The sequence below is a fragment of the Brachycentrus maculatus genome, unplaced genomic scaffold (genome assembly GCF_059751285.1).
Source record: "Brachycentrus maculatus isolate JH-2025_06_01 unplaced genomic scaffold, ASM5975128v1 h1tg001217l, whole genome shotgun sequence".
In the NCBI taxonomy this organism is placed as follows: domain Eukaryota; kingdom Metazoa; phylum Arthropoda; class Insecta; order Trichoptera; family Brachycentridae; genus Brachycentrus; species Brachycentrus maculatus.
In genome coordinates, this window is record NW_028281901.1 from 28,114 (window position 1) to 51,932 (window position 23,819).

Consider the following 23,819-nt stretch of genomic DNA (forward strand, 5'->3'; position numbering starts at 1 on the left):
CCTGCAGAGAAAGATGTCACAAAATACCAACAGGTATACAAAAAGTAAAAATTATGATGAAAAGTTTCCGATTTCTGCGCGACCGGTGAGCTTAAGAAGTTTTCTTTAATCAAAATTTGCTTAATAAACTTTCTTCAAGTAATCATAGCCGTGATCTAACCTAGTTAGATGTTTTTCGTAGCTATTTAAATTTTAAATATTATCCTGAAGGAGCTTTGGACTCGATTCCGCATTGCGCTTAAACGTTTTAAAATATTTTCAAAGGGAGACACAGTTTAAAATATAATTATGGTTAGTTTGTTGTAGATTACTAATTTAACTTTTACGTATTTTTTTAAAATCAATACCTTAATTATAAAAGTAACAATGTTGTTTTTTACAACATTTTGAGTGTGTTCAAATACTTGTTAACAAATCTGGATTATCTCCAATTAGGAGTTTTTTCATAAAATAATTGATATCTCCACATAGATGAAGAAGAATATAAAAGTCCGGGCAAAACTTGTTTGCAAGTGTTTTCATTTTCAATTTCATCATGTCTTAGCGCAAAGTGAATGCCGAAACAATAAATAAAATATATAAAAAAACTTAGGTAAAAATATGCAAAATGGGCTTATAAGTACAAAATGTAATTATAAGTACAAATCCTTAATCCTTGTTCTCAAATCTATATTTTAATTATTTTTTTTTTCACATCTCATCAATGATGAAGAAAAATATGGAAGTCTAGGCATTTACGGGGCTGACGACCGTCATAGGCTGCTTTAAGTGATTACTTTACACACGTGTAACATTCACCAATTCTACCCATTATTGATAACCACACTTCTCAAATTCTTGGAAGTTCTATATACTTGAACCAATTTCGAAACGTTGTTCTTGAATCTCTAGAACTTCACTAGATACATATATTGGTGAGAGGTTCAAAAAAATAATATGAAGAATGACTCCTATGATTGGAGATAATCCAGATTTATGAACAAGTAAATACTTGTGGACACACTCCAAATGGACACACTCAAAATTTTTTATCTTTTTAATAATTCAATTTTGAATACTAAAAGATATTTTTATATTTTAAATATGCAATCACAAATATTGAAGGAATTTTTTTTTCAATGTGTTTTGTGACGATTCAATTTGACTGTTTTAGATGTTACAAGGAAGAGTTTTAATAAATATTGAAGGAACACCCGTAAAATGAGTCCGCTTTTTCTTACTGCCGTGGTTTTGAATCGTTAGAAATAATTTTGCGGGTTGGCGGAGAATGAATTTAAATTATTTTCCACTCCTTAATATCTTTCTTTGAAGTAGGAAGTTCTTGGAAGCCTTCCAGATTCAGTTGGGATTGAGTGGCGGCGAACGGGGATCACGTTCCCTTGCAGCTGCAAATGGGGGTGTGATCTGATTTACAAACGAGTGAAATACAGAAGGCTCCTTGACAGAAAGTGTATCGTATCGCATTGCTGTAATACATTCTGGAGATGTCGCGATAATGTTATTACGTTATTATAATTTTGTAATATGGCTACTACTACTACTACTACTACTACCATCACGCCGCTTCCCCGCAGGGGTAGGCAGAGAGGATGGAACGCCACACTCTTCTGTCCTGACATACACTCCTAGCCTCCTTCACATCCATACATCTAGTCATACATGCCCTCCGATTACGCAGACTTTGGCAATATGGCAATACCTGGAAACTGATTACATCAGATGCAAAACAAAGATTTTCTTTTATTTCTTTTGTTTTTGTTTTTTGCTGGGAACAGAGTGAATGGTGCACTAAAATCAGTCATATCGAATGAAAACCTATCAGCGAAAGCTCAACTGGCAGTACACAACGGAGTCCTGATTCCAACCCCCTATGTATGGAAGCGAAGCAAGAAGTTGGTACAAGGAGGATGAAAGGAGACTGAATGCAGTCGAAATGCAATCCTTCCGACGAATGTGCTGCGAAACGATGTATGATGGATGATCGAATGGTGAAATAAGGAAAGAATTCAAGGCTGAGATAAGCATTATCGATAAAATTAAGGTGTGTTCAGATGGTTTGGACATGTGGAACGTATGAGTGAGGAAAGAACGGTTAAACAAATTAATGAAGCGAAAGTTGTTGGAAAAATAACAGAGAATAGGAGAATAAAACCAATAGAGGAAAACCGAAGAAAACTTGGCACAATCAGGAATGAAACACTTGAAAGCGGCCGGTTCAGGAGTCGAAATAACCGGCGGGTATGTATGTGTGATGCTTGAATGTGGAAGAGGCAAATAATGTTTGCAAAGACAGGGTGGAATGGCGTTCCATTCTCTCTGACTACCCCTGCCGCGAAATGGCATGATGGTTAGGTTAGATTGTGTAATGCCAGTTTAGCTTTCGCTGATAAGTTCTTATTTGCCATAACTGATTTCAACGCACCATTCGCTCTGTTCCTAGCAATTACTCTCCTTTCAATGTCTTTATCAATCTTTACGATCAAGATAACACTGTTTATATACGATGCAGTGCCCTACCACTGGGTAGGAATAAGGGTTTGAAAGAGATGGAGAGAAGTGTATTTGATTACCATATTTTATGAGATTACATAGTACATATAATCTAAACGCCACACCAAAATTGCTGATTTTAGGCACATCATATAAGAAGGATTAGATGCTGTTGTATCAGTGGTTCTGAACCTTTTTGAAGTCAGGGAGCACTTTTGTTCATATGGAAAATTCGCGGTACATCTAAACTAAAGATACAAAAAACATACAAAGATAATTTTTACTTAAAATAAAACTGATTATTTTATTACATATAAGTGAAAATTTGCAGTTACAATTGATGTAAGAAAATACATAGAAACATATATACTCCAATGAAATGCTTGCAGCGAAAATTTGTTTGTGTGACACCAGAGTTTATCAGCTTTTACATATTTCAAAAGCTTCTCTCATTCCTTCATCCAAATTGCTAAGCCAAGTTTCACAAATCAAGGATAACAATTCCTTTTAATGATCCTGCCATTGATGGAGCACCGCCTGTACAAATTCCTACACATAACTCCCATGATATTTTCAATTGTTTATGTGTTCATATAGAATCAAATATTCTTTTTCGCATGAGTGCTGCCATCTAGCCTTTATAATTGCAACTCAAATAACACAGTAAATGAGCCAACCAATTTTTGGTTTTCATGAATTTGCGGAGCATTTGCAACAACAACACGGAGCACCGGTTAAGAATCACTGTGTTAGATCATTCTAATACTATATAGATGTTAGTGAAGTTAAGAATTTATCTTTAATATGAAGTAACGTACTGTTACATGTATAATGTAAACAAGATTAATCCATGAGACATTTTAATACCCTGCCCGACCGTTGTACAGAACTTAACCTATCTTCCTTGCATATACAAGTACATTAAATTATGAGAATCCCAGTATGAGTTAATGTAACAGTGGATATTGGGTCTATGCTAGTGATGGGAATAACCGATTTTGTTTGTCCTGAGATTTTAATTATTTTTAATTTTGTCCATAAAACGTATTCACCATATTTTTTAAAGTCATTAGCAGTATCCGGCAGTATTTCTGAGGCGCAGTCTGGTTCAATGTAAAAGATAGACAATTTTAGTATAAATCTCTAATATGTTTATTTTCACAGTGCTTGGGAAACAATGAAATTATTATAAATATAGGAAGCAAGAATGCAATTGAAAATATTCCTATTTCAAAATGACAACACCCGGACTTGAGTTTTGACAGTTGTGTTTGTCAGTTCATATATTACATAGCTCCAATAATTTTGTCATATTTTGAGTTTTTTTCGATATTTCATAAGTTGTTTATAGTTTAAATGGTTGCTGATTAAGGATTACTTATCAGATAAGCCAAATCTATCGTTATTTTATTATTTTAATTCTTAAATTTCGTACTTTATTATTTTCCTAGTTGTAATAGTAAATTGCAACAATAATATTTTTTAGTTGCATATAATATTTTTCGTTTATATACATATATTTTTCTTTCTATACACTCATTGGATTATTTCTGAATAATTATGGAAAGAATTAAAACACGTCGTAAGGAGCCTCCCGACATCCCATCTACATCTTCTTCCAACTCTTCATTACCCACGTCTCCAATCCTCCCCAACAAAATCAGAAAAATTTCTAAAACTGATTCTGCCAAAGATATTCATAATGCAACTCCGAAAACCTTATCCCCTTCAACATCTAATGATCCTTCTTCCTTACAGTCAGAATATATCAAAAACAAATACACAGAAAGAGACAGTGGACCTTTCTGCGTTTTTGTCCAAAAAAACGTTGTCCCCAATTCTTCTTTCTCTTTGAATATCATCGATTTTGGCAAACTTTTGCAATCCCTAAATATTCCTGGTATTGTTCCTCGTGCAGGAATAAAATCTATCGGCCGAAACCGGATTTCTGTACAATTTTTGACATACTCAGCGGCAAATAGTTTTATTGATGATAATGCTTTGGAAACATATGACTATAAAGTATTTATCCCGTACCATATGGTCTCTCGCATGGGCCTGGTCAGGGGTATCCCTTTAGAGTGGACCCATGAAGAGATTGTAAAAAATATCGAGGTTCCAAATGAATGTGGTATGATTATGAAATCTCGAAGACTTTCTAGAAAAGTCACGTCGCCTGTAGACCAAAAATTCTCGTGGGTACCCACCCAAACTGTTATTCTTACTTTTCAAGGGCAGATTCTCCCTAAAAAGATATTTTCATTCTATTCGGTAATAGACGTTGAGCTATACATCTATCCTACAATTCTTTGTTTTGCATGCTGTCGTTATGGACACGCCAAGACAATTTGCAGGTCCAAACCTAGATGTTTCAAGTGTGGATTGGAGCATATGGGTGAGACTTGCGAAGTTGAAATTCAGAATGCTACATGCGTAAATTGTTCAGGTAATCATTTAGCTACCAATAGAATATGTCCTGAATATTTGAGGCAAAATTTAATTAAGAGGAGCATGACTGAACAAAATATTTCATATAACGAGGCTGCCAAGTCCACATTTAGCAAGGGAAAATCATACGCAGATATTACAAAGTCTACCACTTCCTCACAATCCCGTAATATCCAACAATCTTCTCATTCACAACCTTTGTCGTATAACAAGACGGTTTATAAAGAATCCGCTCCGAGGTCATTGTTTCTTCCTAACATTAGCAAATCAACTCTTGATAAATTAAAGTCCATTTCCTTTTTACCGTATACAAATTCTCCCGATGGTTGTGCTCTTCAGTCTGGCAATAAAGAGGCCAGTGTTACAACACCTGATAATTTATCACAAGTACTTTCTCAATTAATCATACTTATTACCTCAATTTTCGAAAACTCCCCCCAAAAACCGTACAACGCTGCCAAAACCACTTCCAATTCAACTCTCCAAAATCACAATGCCTCACAAAATTCCAATCTCCTCTAATAACATAATCACCCCTATTACACAAGACTCTCATCTTAACGAGATGGAGTCAAAATTATCTATCTTACAGTGGAATTGCCGTAGTGCTATTTCGAATAAAATAGATTTATGTTCCCTTCTAAAGGAATACAAAATTGACATAGCTGCTTTATCAGAAACCTGGTTCAAGCCAGGATACAACTTTGTTATCCCAGGTTATATTTGCCTGCGTGATGACCGACCCGATGGTAGAGGAGGAGCAGCCCTTCTTATTAAAAACCATCTTCACTATTCCCACATCCTAGTCCCTAACTCCTCATCTTTCCAAATTGTTGCAGCATCTATAAACAATGTATCCTATATTTCAGTATATATTCCCCCTAACATCCCTTTTGATCTGTCTGGCTGGAATAATATAGTTAAATTGTTACCCAAATCATTTTTCATACTAGGTGATTTCAACGCACATTCTCTCAGCTGGGGGAGTGCTTATACAGACCGCTCAGGTAGAAACATCTTAAGTTTCGTTGATGATAACGATATATGTATTCTTAACGACGGTTCTCCTACCAGATTAAGTTCTCCATCTCATAGACAGAGCGCTGTTGATATCTCATTATGCTCTAACGATTTAGCATCCAGGGTAACCTGGAGTATCTTAGACGATCCTCATTCGAGAGACCATTTCCCAATCACTATTCACATACCTCTTAAGTCTCGCATCACCCCTAGAACTCAAAACACCATTTATAATTTTAAAAAAACTGACTGGACTAACTTTGTTAGTATTTTGGAAAAAAATAATTCCAAATCTCATCCTGCGAGCGACTTCGATATCCCACTGGAGTATTCTAAATTTATAGACACAATTATGTCCGCAGTTAATTCTACCACCCCTAAAATAAATCCAAAGACTCGGAGGAATCCGTCGCCATGCCCTTGGTGGGATTCCGAGTGCAGTCTAGCTGTTAAAAATAGGAAAAATTGTATGTCCAAATATAAAAATGATATGAGTGAATTAAATTTTTTGGAGTTTAAAAGAGTTCAAGCTGAGACAAAAAAAATATTAAAACAGAAAAAACGAATAGGATGGAAATCTTTCTGTTGCGCTCTCTCACCTCAAACCCCATTGACAGATGTTTGGACAGCCATACGAAAATTTAGGTCCCCATCTTCTTCGTCACTCAGAAAAATTTCCGATGATTCAGCTTGGATCTACGATTTCGTTGACAAATTGGCACCTTCTCATGTTCCAACAATCCAAGAACTCCCATCCCACTCTTCAGTCATTCTCAATCAAGAATCTTGGTTTGACTCACCTTTCCAGATTGAGGAGTTATTACTTCCCCTAGTATATGTTAAAATCTCATCCCCCGGCTTAGACATGATCCCATACTCTTTGATTCAAAAATTTCCACAACAAATTTTACTTAAATATATTAATATACTAAATAAAATATTTGAAACTGGAATAATTCCAGCTGATTGGAAAATTCAGCGGATAATCCCTATTCTAAAACCTGATAAAGACCCAATGAAGGGAGATTCATACCGCCCCATAGCGTTATCTTCGTGTATGCTAAAGCTTTTTGAACATATGATAAAAAATAGAGTAGACTGGTTTGTGGAGAGCAATTCCTTACTGTCTGCTTCACAATTTGGTTTCCGTAAAAACAAATCAACCACCGATAATCTCTCTATTTTCTCAACAGATATTCGAGTAGCGTTTTCTCAAAATGAATGCACCGCTGCAGCTTTTATCGATATTTGTGGAGCTTATGATAATGTGGACCTTAATGTCCTCAAAGTTAAACTATGCTCGTTAAAGTTTCCTTTTAAGATTGTTCAGGTGATTCTAAATATATTAAAAGAAAGAACTATTATTGTAAATGGGATGTATAAAAAAATAGAAAGAAAAATCTGGAAGGGCCTCCCTCAAGGATCTGTACTTAGTCCTTTACTATATAATATCTATACTTTCGATCTGGAATCAACAGTCTCGAGAAAATGCAAAATCTTGCAGTATGCGGATGATATTGTAATATATATATCACATAAAGATATGAAAACTGCTATTAATAAACTTGAATCAGCCTTGACTTCTCTCAATACTTGGTTCACTTCTAATTGCCTTCAACTATCTACTTCAAAAAGCCAAATAGTATTGTTCTCGAAAAAACATAAAATCCCATTTAACTCTATAAAATTTGACAATATCTCCATTCCTATAAGTAATCAGGCTAAATTTTTAGGAATTATTTTTGACAGGAAATTGTCATGGGCCCCTCACATAAATTCTGTAATCACAAAATGTGAAAGAAAAATTAACCCTCTCCGAGCTCTAGCAGGAGTTTGGTGGGGCTCTCATCCTCTTACTCTAAAACTATTTTACAACGCTTTTGTTAGAAGCCAATTAGACTATGGCAGTATCATAATTGACCCCCTCCCAATATACTTATTGAATAAACTGTCTGTTATTCAATACAAATGCTTAAGAATCATCCTGGGTGCGATGAAGTCTTCCCCCACAAATGCCCTCCAATTAGAAGCTATGGATCCTCCTCTAGACATTAGAAGACAATATCTATCTGACAGATACATGATAAAATGTTTAGCTTTTGAAAATCACCCATCTCTTTTGGCATCTAAGAAATTACTAAACTCTGTAACATCTAACCGTTTGTTACATAATAGGCCTTATCCAGCACTCGCAAAAAGTTTTGAAAAACTGTCAAAATTTATCCCAGAAATATTCCGATCTCCCACCCCCTCCCTTTATAACTTCCCTTACTCTCATCATATTTTTTCCCCAAATATTATAACCCACATTGGAGTAGGGACTAAATCCCCTAGTCCGATTTCCCTTTTCAACTCCATAATTGAATCAAAATGGAAAGACTGGTCTTTATTCTTCACAGACGGATCCAAATTGGAAATATCTGGCTATTCAGGAGCTTCTTTTTACAGCCACGATGATGGTTACTGTGCCCAATTCCAACTTCCTCAACCTTCGTCAGTTTTTACTGCGGAATGCTTGGCTTTAAGAGAAACTCTTTCCTACATTATGACCAAAAAGTTTGAAAAGTGCCTCATTTTATCCGACTCTCTAAGCTCTCTTCAAAAAATTAGCAGCAATCCCTTCAAACAAGCCCAATCCCATTTAATATTCCAAATCCGTGAGAAATTATATTTACTCAAAGAAAAAAACGTTCAGGTTTCTCTCGCCTGGATTCCAAGCCACCATGGCATTCCGGGAAATGAAAAAGCCGACTCTCTAGCTAAGGAAGCCGTTTTAAATGGAAGTACGAATTTCTCCAACTACCCATCTGATGACCTTTTGACAATTCCAAATATTGATAAGTCTTCCAGCTGGTCCCTCAAATGGAACTCCTCCAAAATTTCAAAGGGAAAACATTACTCTCTCATTCAGCCTACTGTCCCGTCCCGTCCTTGGTTTAGGAAAGTATTGATGAACAAGAAAGATACATCCACCATTTGTCGAATGAGGATGGGTCATTGCTGTACGAGAGAGCACCTTGCGAGGATTGGTGTCTTTGACTCCCCCATTTGCGAGTGTCGTTGCGAAGAGGAAGACCTTAACCATATATTCTTTGTTTGCCCAATAAATGACCAAATGCCAAATTTCTTTAAATCTCTGGCCCCGCTTATTCCCCTCCCTACAGATATCCATCTCATCCTGGCGAGCAGGAACCCAAATTTGTACAGACTGTTAGTTGTTTTTCTAAAATTAAATAAAATAAATTTATAGTTTATCTTTATAATTTTTATCATATCATATTTTATAATTAAGAATTCAATTAACTTGACATTGGCAAATGCATTGTTTTACATGTGCAACGCCATTCCATATTTAAAAAAAAAAAAATGACAACACCCGTCAAGCAGCACGTTACCCGCCAGGAGCAATTTTTAGAGTTGCATGTGTTGCTGTTACTTTCAATAGATGGCCCTGCCATTGCGGTACCCAAAATGATTCGGCAATCATTTTGTAATAACATCTATATCTACATTTTAAAACTTTAATTTCATTCGATACTTTTACTTCTACTACACACTCCTAGCTGCCTTTACATACACATATCTAGTCATACATAACCTCCAATTACGTAGACTTTTGACACCCCCAAATTTATGGTTCTGATTGATCTGGTCATGTCAGTTTTTTTCAGTTTTCCACATTGTGTCTCCCGTTCACATTCGCCATACATTCTTTCTTATTCATTCTCTCTTTATCCATTCGCTACACATGTTCAAACATTATTTAAAAACTTTTCATAATATTTTTAACTATCCCTAAATCAGTTCCAAACTTGTGATTTACATAGGTAAATGGCACTATTTATTAAAACCTTTTAATAAGAGATTACAGAAATTTCACATGAGACAATATTTGAATGGGACAAAAGTTGAATAGCTAAATAGGGAATAATTTTTCATAAACCTTAAGTCGTGTAGTAGAGTTAAGAGTGGTATTTATTACACAAGTGTGTGATGAACGGTTAGAAGAGTATTATATAACCATTTTACCACAAGGTTAAAAATGATTTCCAAACATAAAATAGATTATTAATAGGTTATTTCTATAACCGTTCACAACGATAATACATTCCGATTTTATGCACACCGCTAGTCCGTTCCATGTATGAATGACTATAACTTTACTTGACCCGATTCCATTACTGTTAAACCATTTTCAACCTACCATTTTACCCCGAATAATGCCATTTATCTTTGAGTCATTTTAATGAAAACGGTTCTCCATAAATCATTTTCATATTATCCTGCTCCTGTACTTATAACATCTCCTTAATATTTCAAATGTTCAAATATTTAAGGTAATGTCCAAAATGTAATCAAACAATAATAATTTGAAATATAGTAAGACAGGTTAGATAAGGGTTGGGGTTATTACACGTATACAAGAATGAAAAAAAAAGTCGACAAACATTACCGATTTTCGTTTGAAATAATACAAAAGTAGCTATTTCTGGATATTTCACCCACATAAAAGTCGCCGAACAAAATATTAATTTCTTTTCTTATAAAAAAAGCAATCACATTTTCAAAATGAAAAAATTCCATATTTCCTATCCCAATAAAACTCACTTCATATAAACAATAACTAATTTATTTAGAGAAAGTAAAAAAATATTACAAATTAAGCATAACATTTAATTTTTTCCATATAAATAAAAAATTTATCTTCCTATTTAATTTTGAATACACTTGATGTTTATTTAGAATGCGTTTTTAAAGTCTGGTGGCGATAGGTACTTTTCGGATAAATCGGTATTTTTACTTTTAATTACGATATTTTTTCTACTCCTTACCCTCATCAGCATACAATGATGCACAAGACACTACAACAAAATCTCAAATATATTTTTGCCAAGTATTACAACACTGAATTTATATTTTACATAACCTTTCTTCTTTGTCTAACAATAATTTGTACTAGGTACATAAAAAATCTTTGATATTAATATTTCCAGTACAATAAATATTCGCCTTCTGTTTCTCTCTTTTCTGACCCGTCATGTACATAGGTCACTTCAGGAAATAATCTTGCATGTCTCTAGCTACTTTTTCTTGAACTATTACTGTAATAATTGAGTCGGTCATAAAATGGTTTAATAGTAAAAAATATATAATAAACTTGGTCACCCCACTAAATTGAAGTCAGCAAATCAAATAATTATTGGTGTATACTTGTGATTTAAGAATAATTTTTTTTATAATGTAAATGAACGTCTCGTTACGGTTTCTGCCTTGTGAGGCATTCACCAAACAATAAAACGTGTATTAAAAAATAAAAAACAAACAAATAAAAGTCATTGAATATACCTTATTTTCGTTTTTTTTACCCTTATCCACACCATAGGGCACACATTGATCTTATTCAGTGCATAGTACACTATTGGATTTCACTTAATTACAAAATTTAAGGCAGAGATAATATTTTAAATTTATTTCGTGCAATTCCGTTCGTAATTTTCACTAAAGTTTGTAGACTGAGCTTTACAAAGCTGAAAATCAAAACTAAAACTTCATTACTTTATAGCTTCAGGTTGCTCCCTCGAGAAGCATTCCGCTACCAGTTGGCTCTGAATATTTAAATAATAATAATAAAAACTAAGTTTACAAGCTTAAGTTCTAGTTATCTACATTAAGTATATATCACACACGACAAAATGACAAATGGCATTATTTGGGACAGTTCAGCATAATGCAACGTAACTGAAATAGGTCAAAATATCTGACTAATAAACGAAACAGAATTGGAGAGAACTGCTGAGTTCTAGTTTTATGAGTAATGAATAACGACTGTTGTCATTATTAATGGTGTTTTGTTATTTTAAGTTGGAAAACAGAGATGGCACTTAATTTTGAGATAAATTTTATTTAAGTAACTCTGTTCAACGTAAATTAAATTATATATATATATATATATATATATATATATATATATATATATATATATATATATATATATATATATATATATATATATATATATATATATATATATATATATATATATATATATATATATATACATATATATATATATATATATATATATATATATATATATATATATATATATATATATATATATATATATATATTTATATATATAAATATATACATGTATATATATATATATATATATATATATATACATATATATATATATATATATATATATATATATATATATATATATATATATATATATATATATATATATATATATATATATATATATATATAAAAATATATATATATAAATATATATGTATATATATATATATATATATATATATATATATATATATATATATATATATATATATATATATATATATATATATATTATATAAATATATATGTATATATTATGTATTTATGTATTTGTAAACTAACTAATTAATAAAAAAAATGTAACTTTGTTTTGTAGTGATTTTAAAACAAAGTTACATTTTAGTTTTAAAATGGAAAATCTCAAAGTAAGTGCTTCAAATATAAATTATATAACTAATTAATAGTAACGCTGTATCAATCTGTCTTTGGAAACAAATTTTGCCTCTTCCACATTCATCTCATTATTGCAACTCCTGACCTGATAACCATTTACAAGCATAAAAATATTAGATCTTGCTAAATTTTCCTCCGTCTTTCTCTGCTTCTCATCTGGTCAATTTTTTTATTTTTGAGTGCCTTTATCTATATCTTGCCAAATTAATAGATTCCGTTTTCTGAGCATAAAAGATGTTAATTTTTAAATGTTTTTCTCGTATCATATAAAATTAAGTTTTGTACCAATCACTAAATAATTTGTTATATTTGAAACCAATATCTGTTGCAAAGTTTCAGTTCTCTTTCATTTTAATTCCCTAACAAACATAAAATAATGTGTAAGTTTGTTTTTCACCCAATATCAAAACTAACTAACTAACCATCACACCGCTTTCCCGCAGGGGTATGCAGAGAGAATAGAACGCCACACCACTCTGTCTTTGCAAACATTCTTCACCTCTTCCACGTTCATGCATTTCCTCATACATACCCGACGATTATTACGACTCCCAACCTAACCACTTTCAAGTATTTGGCAAACCTGATCGTGTCAAGTTTTTCTCGGTCTTCCTCTGCTCCTTTTTCCTATTACATTCGCCTTATAAATTTGTTTTACCGTTCTTTCCTCACTCATTCGTTCTACATGTCAAAACCATCTCAACACACCTTTCTTAATTTTATCGATAATACTTATCTCAGCTATGCATTCCTTCCTTATTTCACTATTCGCACATCTATCATACATCGTTTTGTCGCAAATTCTTCTGAGAAATTCGACTGCATTCAGTCTACTTTCATCCTTCTTTTTCCAGCTCCATGTTTCACTTCCATACATTAGAGTTGGAACCAGGACTCCGTTGTATTATGCAATGCCAGTTTATCAATATCATAAATCCTTTTTTATTTTCAAGAAAATTATCTAATTCTTTAACATTACTTTATTTATTTTTTTCCAAAATAAACTTCGATTTTGAAATCCGTATGCAATAACGCATACGTCTGCAATGTTTCACGGATGGAGATTGCTGTAAACTTATTTGTGTGTACAATGTAAATGTATTCTCTATTTTGATGAGTTGGAAGGAGGATTCTCATTGTATTAAATTTGTAAACCTTTGTATTAAAATAGTCAGTCAAGGGACAGTAGAATTGTTCGGAACTTTGGAAGTTAGTTTAGTTAATCAATGAGTCACTTGTCAGAGTTTGATAAATAGCTACCATCACGCCATTTCATCTAATCAGTTAGTAACAACTTAAATTAACTTAAAAATTCACGTGAAACTAAAGATACAATAACGTCACTTAAAATTGTCCCAACCACATATTTTTTACAAATTCAATAAAAAAAAAAACAACTTGAATACCACAATACATAATTCAATACATTAATTATGCCATTATATTTGTATTATTTTAAACAAATTATTTCAAAAAATTAAATTTTGAATTATTTAGAAAATTATGTATTCCAAAAAAAAACTAAATGCTTATAATAATTTATTAAATAATATATTGTTTCAAAAACTTTGCTTTCCATTTTTCCTTTATTTTCCAATTCCGCCCCCTTGACTAACCCCCTCCCCCTAACTTACCCCCCTCCTTATTTATAGTACAGTTTTTTTTTATATTTTAGTTATTATTCAGACCTTACGATGGAAGATTAGTTTTCGAAACCAGTAGTGATTAATAAACTCTAGTGGTATAAAAACAGGTGTTTCCTTAATCATTTTAACTTGTCTTACTACAAAGTAAATGCCGAAACAATAAATAAAATAAGTGAAACTAAAGATATGTAGAATAACGTTGCTTAGTACTATTCCAATATAATATTTGAATATGAAATATGAAATTTATTAATCGTATATATCATATTCATTGTTTAAAATGAACACTTTATCATTCATCGTTCACTTTATGTAAAACCACGTAAAAACATTACTTCACGACCAACGGTTTCTGAATAACCATTCCATCAGTTCAGCTGTAACTGACCTAATGATGGAATGATCATTCCAAAACCAGTGTTCATAGAGTGGTGTTTTTATGTGGTATTAGATAAAGCGAATATTGAATGATAATAAGAGTGTTCTATTACTAAACCACAAATTTAACAATGCTATTAATATACAAAATTTGGACAATTTGTTTTTCTTAAATGAGCCACTAGTTGGGAGAAAAAACACTTCTTTTAGTAATTTGATGATTCAAATAAATGTGGATAGCCTGGAGGTAGTTCTGAAAACAGAGATTTTTCGTAATAACACCCGAGGGTACATTAACGACGAATCTACGTTTTATTTTTTTTAATTATCTTTGAGGGTTTTAGATACAATTTTGTGTAAAAAAAAATCTTCAGTTTGTATGTGGCTTTTGAAAAATACGTGGGAAGTTGACAAACGTCGTGGCTTAGTGGTTTGAGAAAATTGCTTCAAGAGTTCGATTCCCGAGTATTCACATCTATTTTCCTACTAAGTGTAATTGGAATGTTTTAATATTCAACATTTCCTAAATTCAATATTGTTTGGGCATATTTTTACCTTCCTTGCGTAGACATTTTCATAATATATAAAATATAGACATCCGTGACAAAAAATGGTTTTATTTCAATACTTGTGAATGTTAAATGTAATAAAGATAAAAAAATGTAATAAAGATAGTAAAAAAATTAAAGGTATAAAATAAAATATTGTCTTAAAGCTCAACACAAGTTTCTACTTTATTAGAGAGTTACAAACGTTTTATTTTAAATACTTTGTATATTTACAATTTTTTTATATTTAAATATGCATTTTGTAAAAAAAAAATCAATAAAAAAATTATAAAAAAAATCTTTAATGGTTTGAAATGGATTGGACGAAGGTAGATCAAACCTTACATATTCAAAATAATGCTGTAATTTCTGATCCAGATTGCCATCTAACATATTTAACGATATGTTAGATTAAGTGACGAACAATCGTTAAATAAATTTAATAAGTCATAAAGTCATAAAAAAATTGCTTGATGAGTATTGAAACTTGTACAAATGACCAGACTTCCATGTTTTCCTCTGAAAAGATAATAAATAGTTTTTGATAACTAAAAAATTAAACATAAAAAGTAATTATTTTCAACTAGTGACTTTACTGTTGACTTCAGCTAATAAAGTAACTTCTTACGTAAGGAATTATACAGTTGAAAAAAGTTATAATAAGTAACGGTAATGAGAAATAATATTTCCTCGAAATTAAAAAAAAACAATATTTTTGTTATCAGTTATTTAAATTTCGTTACAAGCTTTTAAATATTCTAAGGGATTTAAGAAAAACTTGTTTAAGATTTTGCAATTCAAACGATTTTAAAGCTCTTATATTTTAATTTATACAAGCTCTTTTGTATCATCCTACTTATAAAATGATAAATGATTTATTAGTTGGTACAGTATAAACAAAGTACAAAATTAGAATCAACAATTCAAATAAACTCTTTATTCTTGCATAATATTATAAAAATATTTGTTCTCTCTGTATATTCTCTGACCTTTTGGCGAATAAGGCGCGTCGGATCGATGCGTTGTTAACGTGATTGTAAAATAATTGTTGGCAAGGTGAACAGTCTTAAATCTATAAATGAAGATTTGAAAGAATTCCAAACAGATTTTTAAAATACCTCAACTACAGATCTTCTAGACCACACTCAGATTGTGTTGACTCTGTAATCTTCTTTAAAATGAACTCCCTGGTTGATAGCAAAAAATCAGCAGATGTGATCTTCTTTTATGGATTGTCAAACTCTTACATTGATTCGCCGGGATTGCTGGAACGTATAAGTTTTAGAGTTCCCCGTCAGATCACCAGGACAACTGACACCTTAGCGCATCCAACGAGTAGAACAAACTCTTAACAAGGTTATATTTATTGACCATCAAAATTGGTCAACGATGAATAAAGGAATTGATATGTTCTACTCGACATTGTCAGCACTGAGATACATAGTAAGTCGATATTCGTATTGTGGTGTGTCTCAATTTCCCCATAATTTGTCATTAAATTGAGTTTCGATCTTTCCCTATATACCTTTTCTTTCCTTCTGCCCCTCCTCCAGGTATTTATATTAAATAACATATCGCTCACTCCTTTCAAGAACGAGATAAATAAAAAAAATATTGATTTAACAAGAGAACGTTTTTAAAGTTTAAAAATATAATACAATGTATTAAAATAAATATCAAGCCACTTATTTAACTTTTTACTGTGCAACAGATCTTTAGGTAAAACCTGAAGGTTTTTTCTCCATTTGAAAAATATTTAGAATATTCAAAAAACAATTCAACAATACCTTTTCTTCAAAATGCTAAAACAACACTTTCTGTCCTGTAGCTGGTAAATATTAAGTTAAAAATATGCCGCTTTTGCTGGGATGTAGTACATTTTCCGGGCATTCCGAAAACATGCACAACTGAATATTGACGATTTTTGATTTATGACGTTCTTGAAAGGAATGAGCGATGTGTGAATTTTTTTTTAAATAGATTGTTACAAATACCAATTTTTTTGTTACTCATTAATGTTAATGTCCGCCCCCGCCTCCGTAGTGTAATGGTCAGCACGCTCGGCTACCGTTCTGGAGGTCCCGGGTTCGATTCCCAGAAGGGGGGAATCTAATAAATATAAGTGATTTTTTCACTTAAATATTTATTCAATATTACCCTGGACTGGTACCTGAAGTGGAGGGCTAATCACCTTTCCTTCATGTGTTAACGATCAAGATAACCATTTGGGTGCGGATAAGGGTTCGAATGTTAATGTTTTTATGTAACTGTGCTATAAAAATTTCTAATAAAATAAAAATAAATATAAAACATCTTTTTTTGAATTCCCAAATTAAAATATTGATATCATTATCAAATAACCCGTATCCGTGTGATGCAAGGATTTATCCAAAAAACTTCGATTATACTGGGTAAATTTAAATTACTTTGTTCAAATGTTTCAACTTTTACGCTCACCGTTTAAGTAAACAAATTGTGTAATTATTATTACGGTTTATATGTTAGTTAAATAACGATATAATAATAATGTTCCTGTTCCTGTTCACATAAACTCCCGGTTGAGTTTATGTGCTATTCGCAGTAAAGTAACTTGGCGTAATGTTCGGGTAAAGGGTGTTTATCTAGTCACTTGTAGATAAACATATAATGTACTTCTTACTTTCAGTCATAAACCGTCAATTTAACAAAACTGTACACATGAGGAACGTCATAAGGGTTGAACTTAAACTTTTCAAAATAATGTTTGAATTTTTGATGTAGCACATTTTTTTCTAGTACAACGCTTTAAAACGTAATCTAAAAATTTTTCGATATTCAGTTTCAATAATTCATAAATGTATGTATTTTAAATAAAATTTATGGCTTTTCATAATAACATGAGTATGTGTTTATTATGATTTTGAAGACGTTATTAATTTTGAATATGCTCGAAGACATCTTAATAAGAGAATATTTTCTAACCAGCTACAATTATAATTATCAGAATCTTTATAATTCACCTTATGGATGATGTATCAACATATATTATAGGTAATAAAACAACAACTACGTAATTTTCACACATGAATTAAATTTGACCAGAAAACGGGTTTCGTCTTAACTGACATCGTCAAACCCGGTTGCTGGTCACATAAAATTCATGTGAGAAAAATTACATTGTTCTTATTTTATTATATAAAATACAGTTCCACCAAGAAATTTCAGTACAAAACTTAAATGTAAAATATTATAAAAGTCTCATGAAGCATCTTTATTTTTTATACAAATGAAGATGTTATTCTTAGCATTCCAGCGATAAGTGTATAAAGTGATCACTTAAGCCAGACAAATTCCAGGTTGTAAACTCTGGAAAGGTCAGACTTCCATCTTCTTTTGTAAATAAACGATACTTCCTTCGTCTTAATTGAGACAACTTAATCACATGATAATGAGGAAATCTATTGAGATGGGAGTATCGAAGAATATTTTTACGTTATACTTGTATGTAGAATGCATATAAATATTTATATTTAAATTTCAGTTTCAATTTGAATTTCTTTCCAATTTGATTTAAAAAAAAACGATTACAAAGTTACACAATTTTTATTATCTTTGTGAAGTAATTATTCTTAAAAGTTCTAAGAATACAATATAATTTGTTGGATGAATCATAAAGCATTAGTATTTGAACGTAAACGTTGACAATATAACGAAACTTTTTTAATAAATAAAGTCCATTGTTCAATTTCGAATAAAACAAGCATTTGCATAGAAGTTTTGGATAGTGAACAAGCGTTTCTTGTTTAAATTAGAAATGATTTAAAAAATAGTTAATATCCATTAGCAACTGAGCATTGCAAAACAAGGAACAAAGCGGAGTACTTAATAACAACCGAAAAATAGCTGGAAACATCCGCATACCCTCGTCGAAAGATAAAATTGATTCATCTTGAATAGGATGTTGTAAATGTTACAAATGTGATCTTTTTTACAAAGTGGCATCATTTTACTAGACCTCTGAAGTTCCTCCCTTGGTCCTTGTACGCGGCTCCTACCCTACGGGCGGACTTGCGTGTAAGTTCTTCTAGCGAGAGGGCTTGCAGAGCGCAGGCAAAGTTATCGCGAAGCGGTTAGTACGCGTTCGAACACTGTGAACGCCGCAGCGGTACGCGACAGTGTGTAACCAATACGCGTGTGCTGTAATCGCAAAGTTTGAGCGCGCGCGCTTTTTAAAGTTCAAATGTTAAGTGTTGTAAATCGGGGTTGATTATTTAAAATTACCAGGTATGTCTTAACTTAAAGGAAAAACTATTAAAAAGTTTAACTATGTTTTTTTAAAAAAAGTATATATTGATTAATAACACTTCTGTATATATATATATATATATATATATATATATATATATATATATATATATATATATATATATATATATATATATGTATATATATATATATATATAAATATATATATATTAATATATATGTATATATATATATATATATATATATATATATAAATATATATATATATATTTATACATATACATATATATATATATATATATATATATATATATATATATATATATATATATATATATATATATATATATATATATATATATATATATATATATATATATATATATATATATATATATATATATATATATATATATATATATATATATATATATATATATATATATATATATATATATATATATATATATATATATATATATATATATATATATATATATATATATATATATATATATATATATATATATATATATATATATATATATATATATATATATATATATATAAATATATATATGTATATATATATATATATACAGAAGTGTTATTAATCAATATAATTATTTAAAAAAAACTCGTTTTACCACCTTTTATTAACCAATAATGTGTGATTTTATTTATTACGAAAATCCATAAATTAAAATAAAAAGTAAAGGTGGTTGAACCTAAATACTTGGGTAGGATTTTATAAATTTAGAAACCCTTCTTAATGTTAAATTAACAGAATCACGCAGAAAATAAGCCATCTATCTCAAAAAAAAATATCTCTTCCTGAAACCAAAACTGTGTTTTTTTCCATAAATTTCATAAAGCCAAAAAGGATATTCTGGTAGAGGATTTTTAATTTTATTTCGCAATCTCTGTTTTATACAGAAAGGAAGGGATTTTTAATGCTTTAATGTAGAAAATAACTTTTGTCGTTACTCAAGGATTAAATATATCCCCACAATTAAAAACATCCTTAATTGTAGGCTTTCTTAACGTCAGGTTTAAGAAATAACGGTTTAAAATTATTTATTTTATTAAACTTTTTAGAAATTAGGACTGATTACAAATTGAAAAGTTTAATGAATATTTTTACATGTAAATTAATACAAGGTACAAAAAAATCAATAGATTCATAAAAATATGTTTCTGTAACGATAAATATTCCATTTTGAATTAGTGTTTTACTTAGTAAATACCAAAGTGGTATTTACTAAGTAAAACATTATTTTTTGACATCTCATCAAAGATGAAGAAGAATGGAAGTCTGGGCATTTACGGGGCTGACGACCGTCATAGTGTGGTTTAATTGGTGAATGTTACACAACTACAATTTTTTTCTCACGCTAGTTCTCGGCACTATTTATGTATGAGAATCATTTTCGCTTCTTCCTTTATGTTAAGATTCAATTTAAATAACTCTTAAGTGGACAAACCCAGATACGTGAACAAAGATTTTGACGCACTTCAAATCATGTGAATAATATTCTTTCATATTTTTGAGATATAATTTAATTATACTAGAATTCACAACATTCTGAGTGTGTTCAAACGCTTGTTCACAAAATCTATTTATTTTTTTAATCTAGTTATTTTGTGAACAAGTATTTGGAGACACTCAAAATGTTGTGAATAAATTCTGGTCAAATTATAAGCTTAAATAAAAAAAATGAAAATGATATTTTCTGATGTTTCTCATGTGTGTGATTGTAATTCAGGATTCGGACCTCACATACTAATAAAAGAGTTTCTGCTCAATAAAAAGCTTCTTTTCATCTCACTAATAGATGTCTCTAGTGAAGTACTAGTGATTCTAGAACAATGTTTCAAAATTGGTTCATTTATATAGAACATCCAAGAATTTGAGTAGTGTGGTTGTCAATAATGGGTAGAATTGGTGAATTTTACACTGTGTAAAGTGATCACGTAAACCAGCCTATGACCCTTGTCAGCCCTGTAAATGCCCAGACTTTCATATTCTTTTTCATCTTTGATGAGATGTCAAAAAATATACTAGAATTCACAATTCATTTGTAGAATAAAGGAAAACATTTTAATTACAGTTTTACTACTTTTCTTCATTTTAAAGTTTTAAAATTTTCAAAGACTTACTTATTGATTTTAACCTTTCTCCACACCAAGATTTATTGCTTGGCGGCAATTTCTTCCACCCGACAATATATGGCACGGTTCCAAACCATAAGTCTATCTGTTCATTTCTATATATCTTCTCAAGTAAAGAGGAACGATATGATAAAAATATGCCTGAAAATTATCAATTACTGGGGTAATAAGCATTCACCTATTTGGAAAGAAAAATATGCACAGTAAAAAAAACTCGTTTTGCAAAAGAGGTATTCCGATATCGAAAAAAATAAAGTTACCCATATATTTTTTTCTTTATTTTGGTATTGGTTTTGCAAAAGAATTATAATCAAAAAACGGTCAACGATTTGAAAAAAAAACTATTTCATTTTTAATATTGTCGTATTTTATAAAACGAATAAAGATATTTAGGTAGATTGTTATTACGTGAATTTGGCAACGTGGCAAAATTTTACTACTTTTAGATAAGTAAATGATAACCGTATATTCTCGCCTTCGTAGTGTAATGGTCAGCACGCTCAAGGTCCCAGGTTCGATTCCTAGAGGGGGGTTAATAATTACTTTGTGATTTTTTCACTCTAATATTTTTTCAATACTACCCTGGACTGGTACCTAAAGCGGAGGGCTGATCACCATTCCTACATGCGTCAACAATAATGATAACACTACGTTTATATGATGTAGTGCCCTATGCACCATCGGGTGTGGATGAGGGTCTGGAGAAAAAAATATAAGCCAACAATATCCTTTTATCATCTTTATCCCTTATCTCTCTTTCTCTCTTGGAGTAAATTAATAGATATTACTAGTTTCAATATTTTATTAAAGTATTGATTGCCAACTGAATTTCGCCACTAATTCACGAAGACCTCATATATTTACTACTTTACTATACTTGTTTTAAGTGCTATCAATAGCTGGTTAAAGGATGTAGATTGATTAAAAAATATCGTTTTATTTGGCTACGTTGGGAGACTCATCACTGAAAAATCAAATATTGAAAATTGTGCCCTCGGCACATGAAAACCCAATGAGAAATATATCACTGTAAATTAAAAATGAATACAATATATTTATTTTCTTGAATATTATTATTGAATGAATATTAACAACTAGTATTTCAATGTTTTAGAATTAGTACTTAAACCCTGTTGACGACAAGGTTCTTGTCGAAACTGGTTAGAAAAAGTTTACCTATAAAAAGTGGTTAAAACAAAGTCGTTTTATTTTATAATGTTTAAAAAGAATATATTTATACCGTAAATAAAGTTTTATGCGGTGATTTCATATGAAGGTCGATGTCATAATACCTAGATTTTTATTTCTTATTACTTTGGATATTTGAAACCAAATATTGTAACGAATTGTCAGGATGTTGTAATTATGTAACTACTAATATTTTTTTTTTTAAGTAATTCTTTTTAATACAATAAAATTCAAGTAAAAGTTTTAAATTACTGTTCCGATTACTTTTGTTTGAAATTATTATGTAAAACTATTAGGTAAAACTTTAATTTCCGTTTAATAGACGCCCAGGAGCATAGGCTTTGAAAGGAGATCGATATAACATAAGTTCTTTATTGAATTCAAATTTTTGATGAAATTTAATCTTGAAAGAGTTATTATATTAGTTCTCTAACTTACGAACAGCAAAACATACGTACAAAAACTTTTCTACTTAGATAATGTATAAATAATTTAATGAGGAACATGCCAAAAACTTTAATATAAACTTAGTTTCAAGCGGATAAACAGATTAAATTACATATATCGTATTACAAATATGGCAACATAAATTATAAGGGAATAAGGCATTCAAATTTGCTACAGCGAACTTGAAGTAAATTACTTGAATATATTATCTAGACGTCCGCTGAATCAGTCATACATAATCTTCAAGTTTTCAAATATTTCAAGTTTGTATTACAAAAAATATTTTATAACTATCATATTTTTTTAAAGCAAAATGTTAGTTATATTAGTATATAACTACTCGCCGAGATTATTTTCAGTATGCTGGTTCCAAACTTACCCGTCTCTTCATCAGGACAATCGCTACAACAACATGCAAACAATACTACACGTCACTACCATAGCACTACACACTTTTAACTATAATAAATGTTGATCACATGCGATTTTGGTAAGCCTGCATGCATCAACCAACATGCATTTGGACCGACATGCATTAGGGGGTGCAGATGCACTAAGGGCTAAGGTCTGACATACACTAATTTAAAAATATTATTAAATACTTTATTCTTCAACTTTATGTTTCATTTTCTTACAGTGGATGCATTAAAATAAAATAACGATGCACCATAATATCACATTCGGCTTGTGGTCCAAC

The 23,819-nt window shown here is 30.8% G+C and overlaps 2 protein-coding genes across 2 annotated transcripts in view; both read left to right on the top strand.

The window, feature by feature from the left end:
* LOC148299274 (uncharacterized) overlaps nucleotides 1-5,744 on the top strand; it is a 28,044-nt gene extending 22,300 nt beyond the window's left edge. Inside the window, exons 3-4 of the mRNA XM_088276241.1 lie at nucleotides 4,463-4,761; nucleotides 5,655-5,744. Coding sequence (XP_088132367.1) covers nucleotides 4,463-4,761; nucleotides 5,655-5,744 — 389 coding nt within the window. The remainder of the gene's footprint in view (nucleotides 1-4,462; nucleotides 4,762-5,654) is intronic.
* A 13,437-nt stretch (nucleotides 5,745-19,181) lies between these two features.
* The window catches only part of LOC148299275 (uncharacterized), a 54,192-nt gene continuing 49,554 nt past the window's right edge, over nucleotides 19,182-23,819 (top strand). Inside the window, exon 1 of the mRNA XM_088276243.1 lies at nucleotides 19,182-19,333. The gene's annotated coding sequence lies outside the window, so the exon portion shown is untranslated. The remainder of the gene's footprint in view (nucleotides 19,334-23,819) is intronic.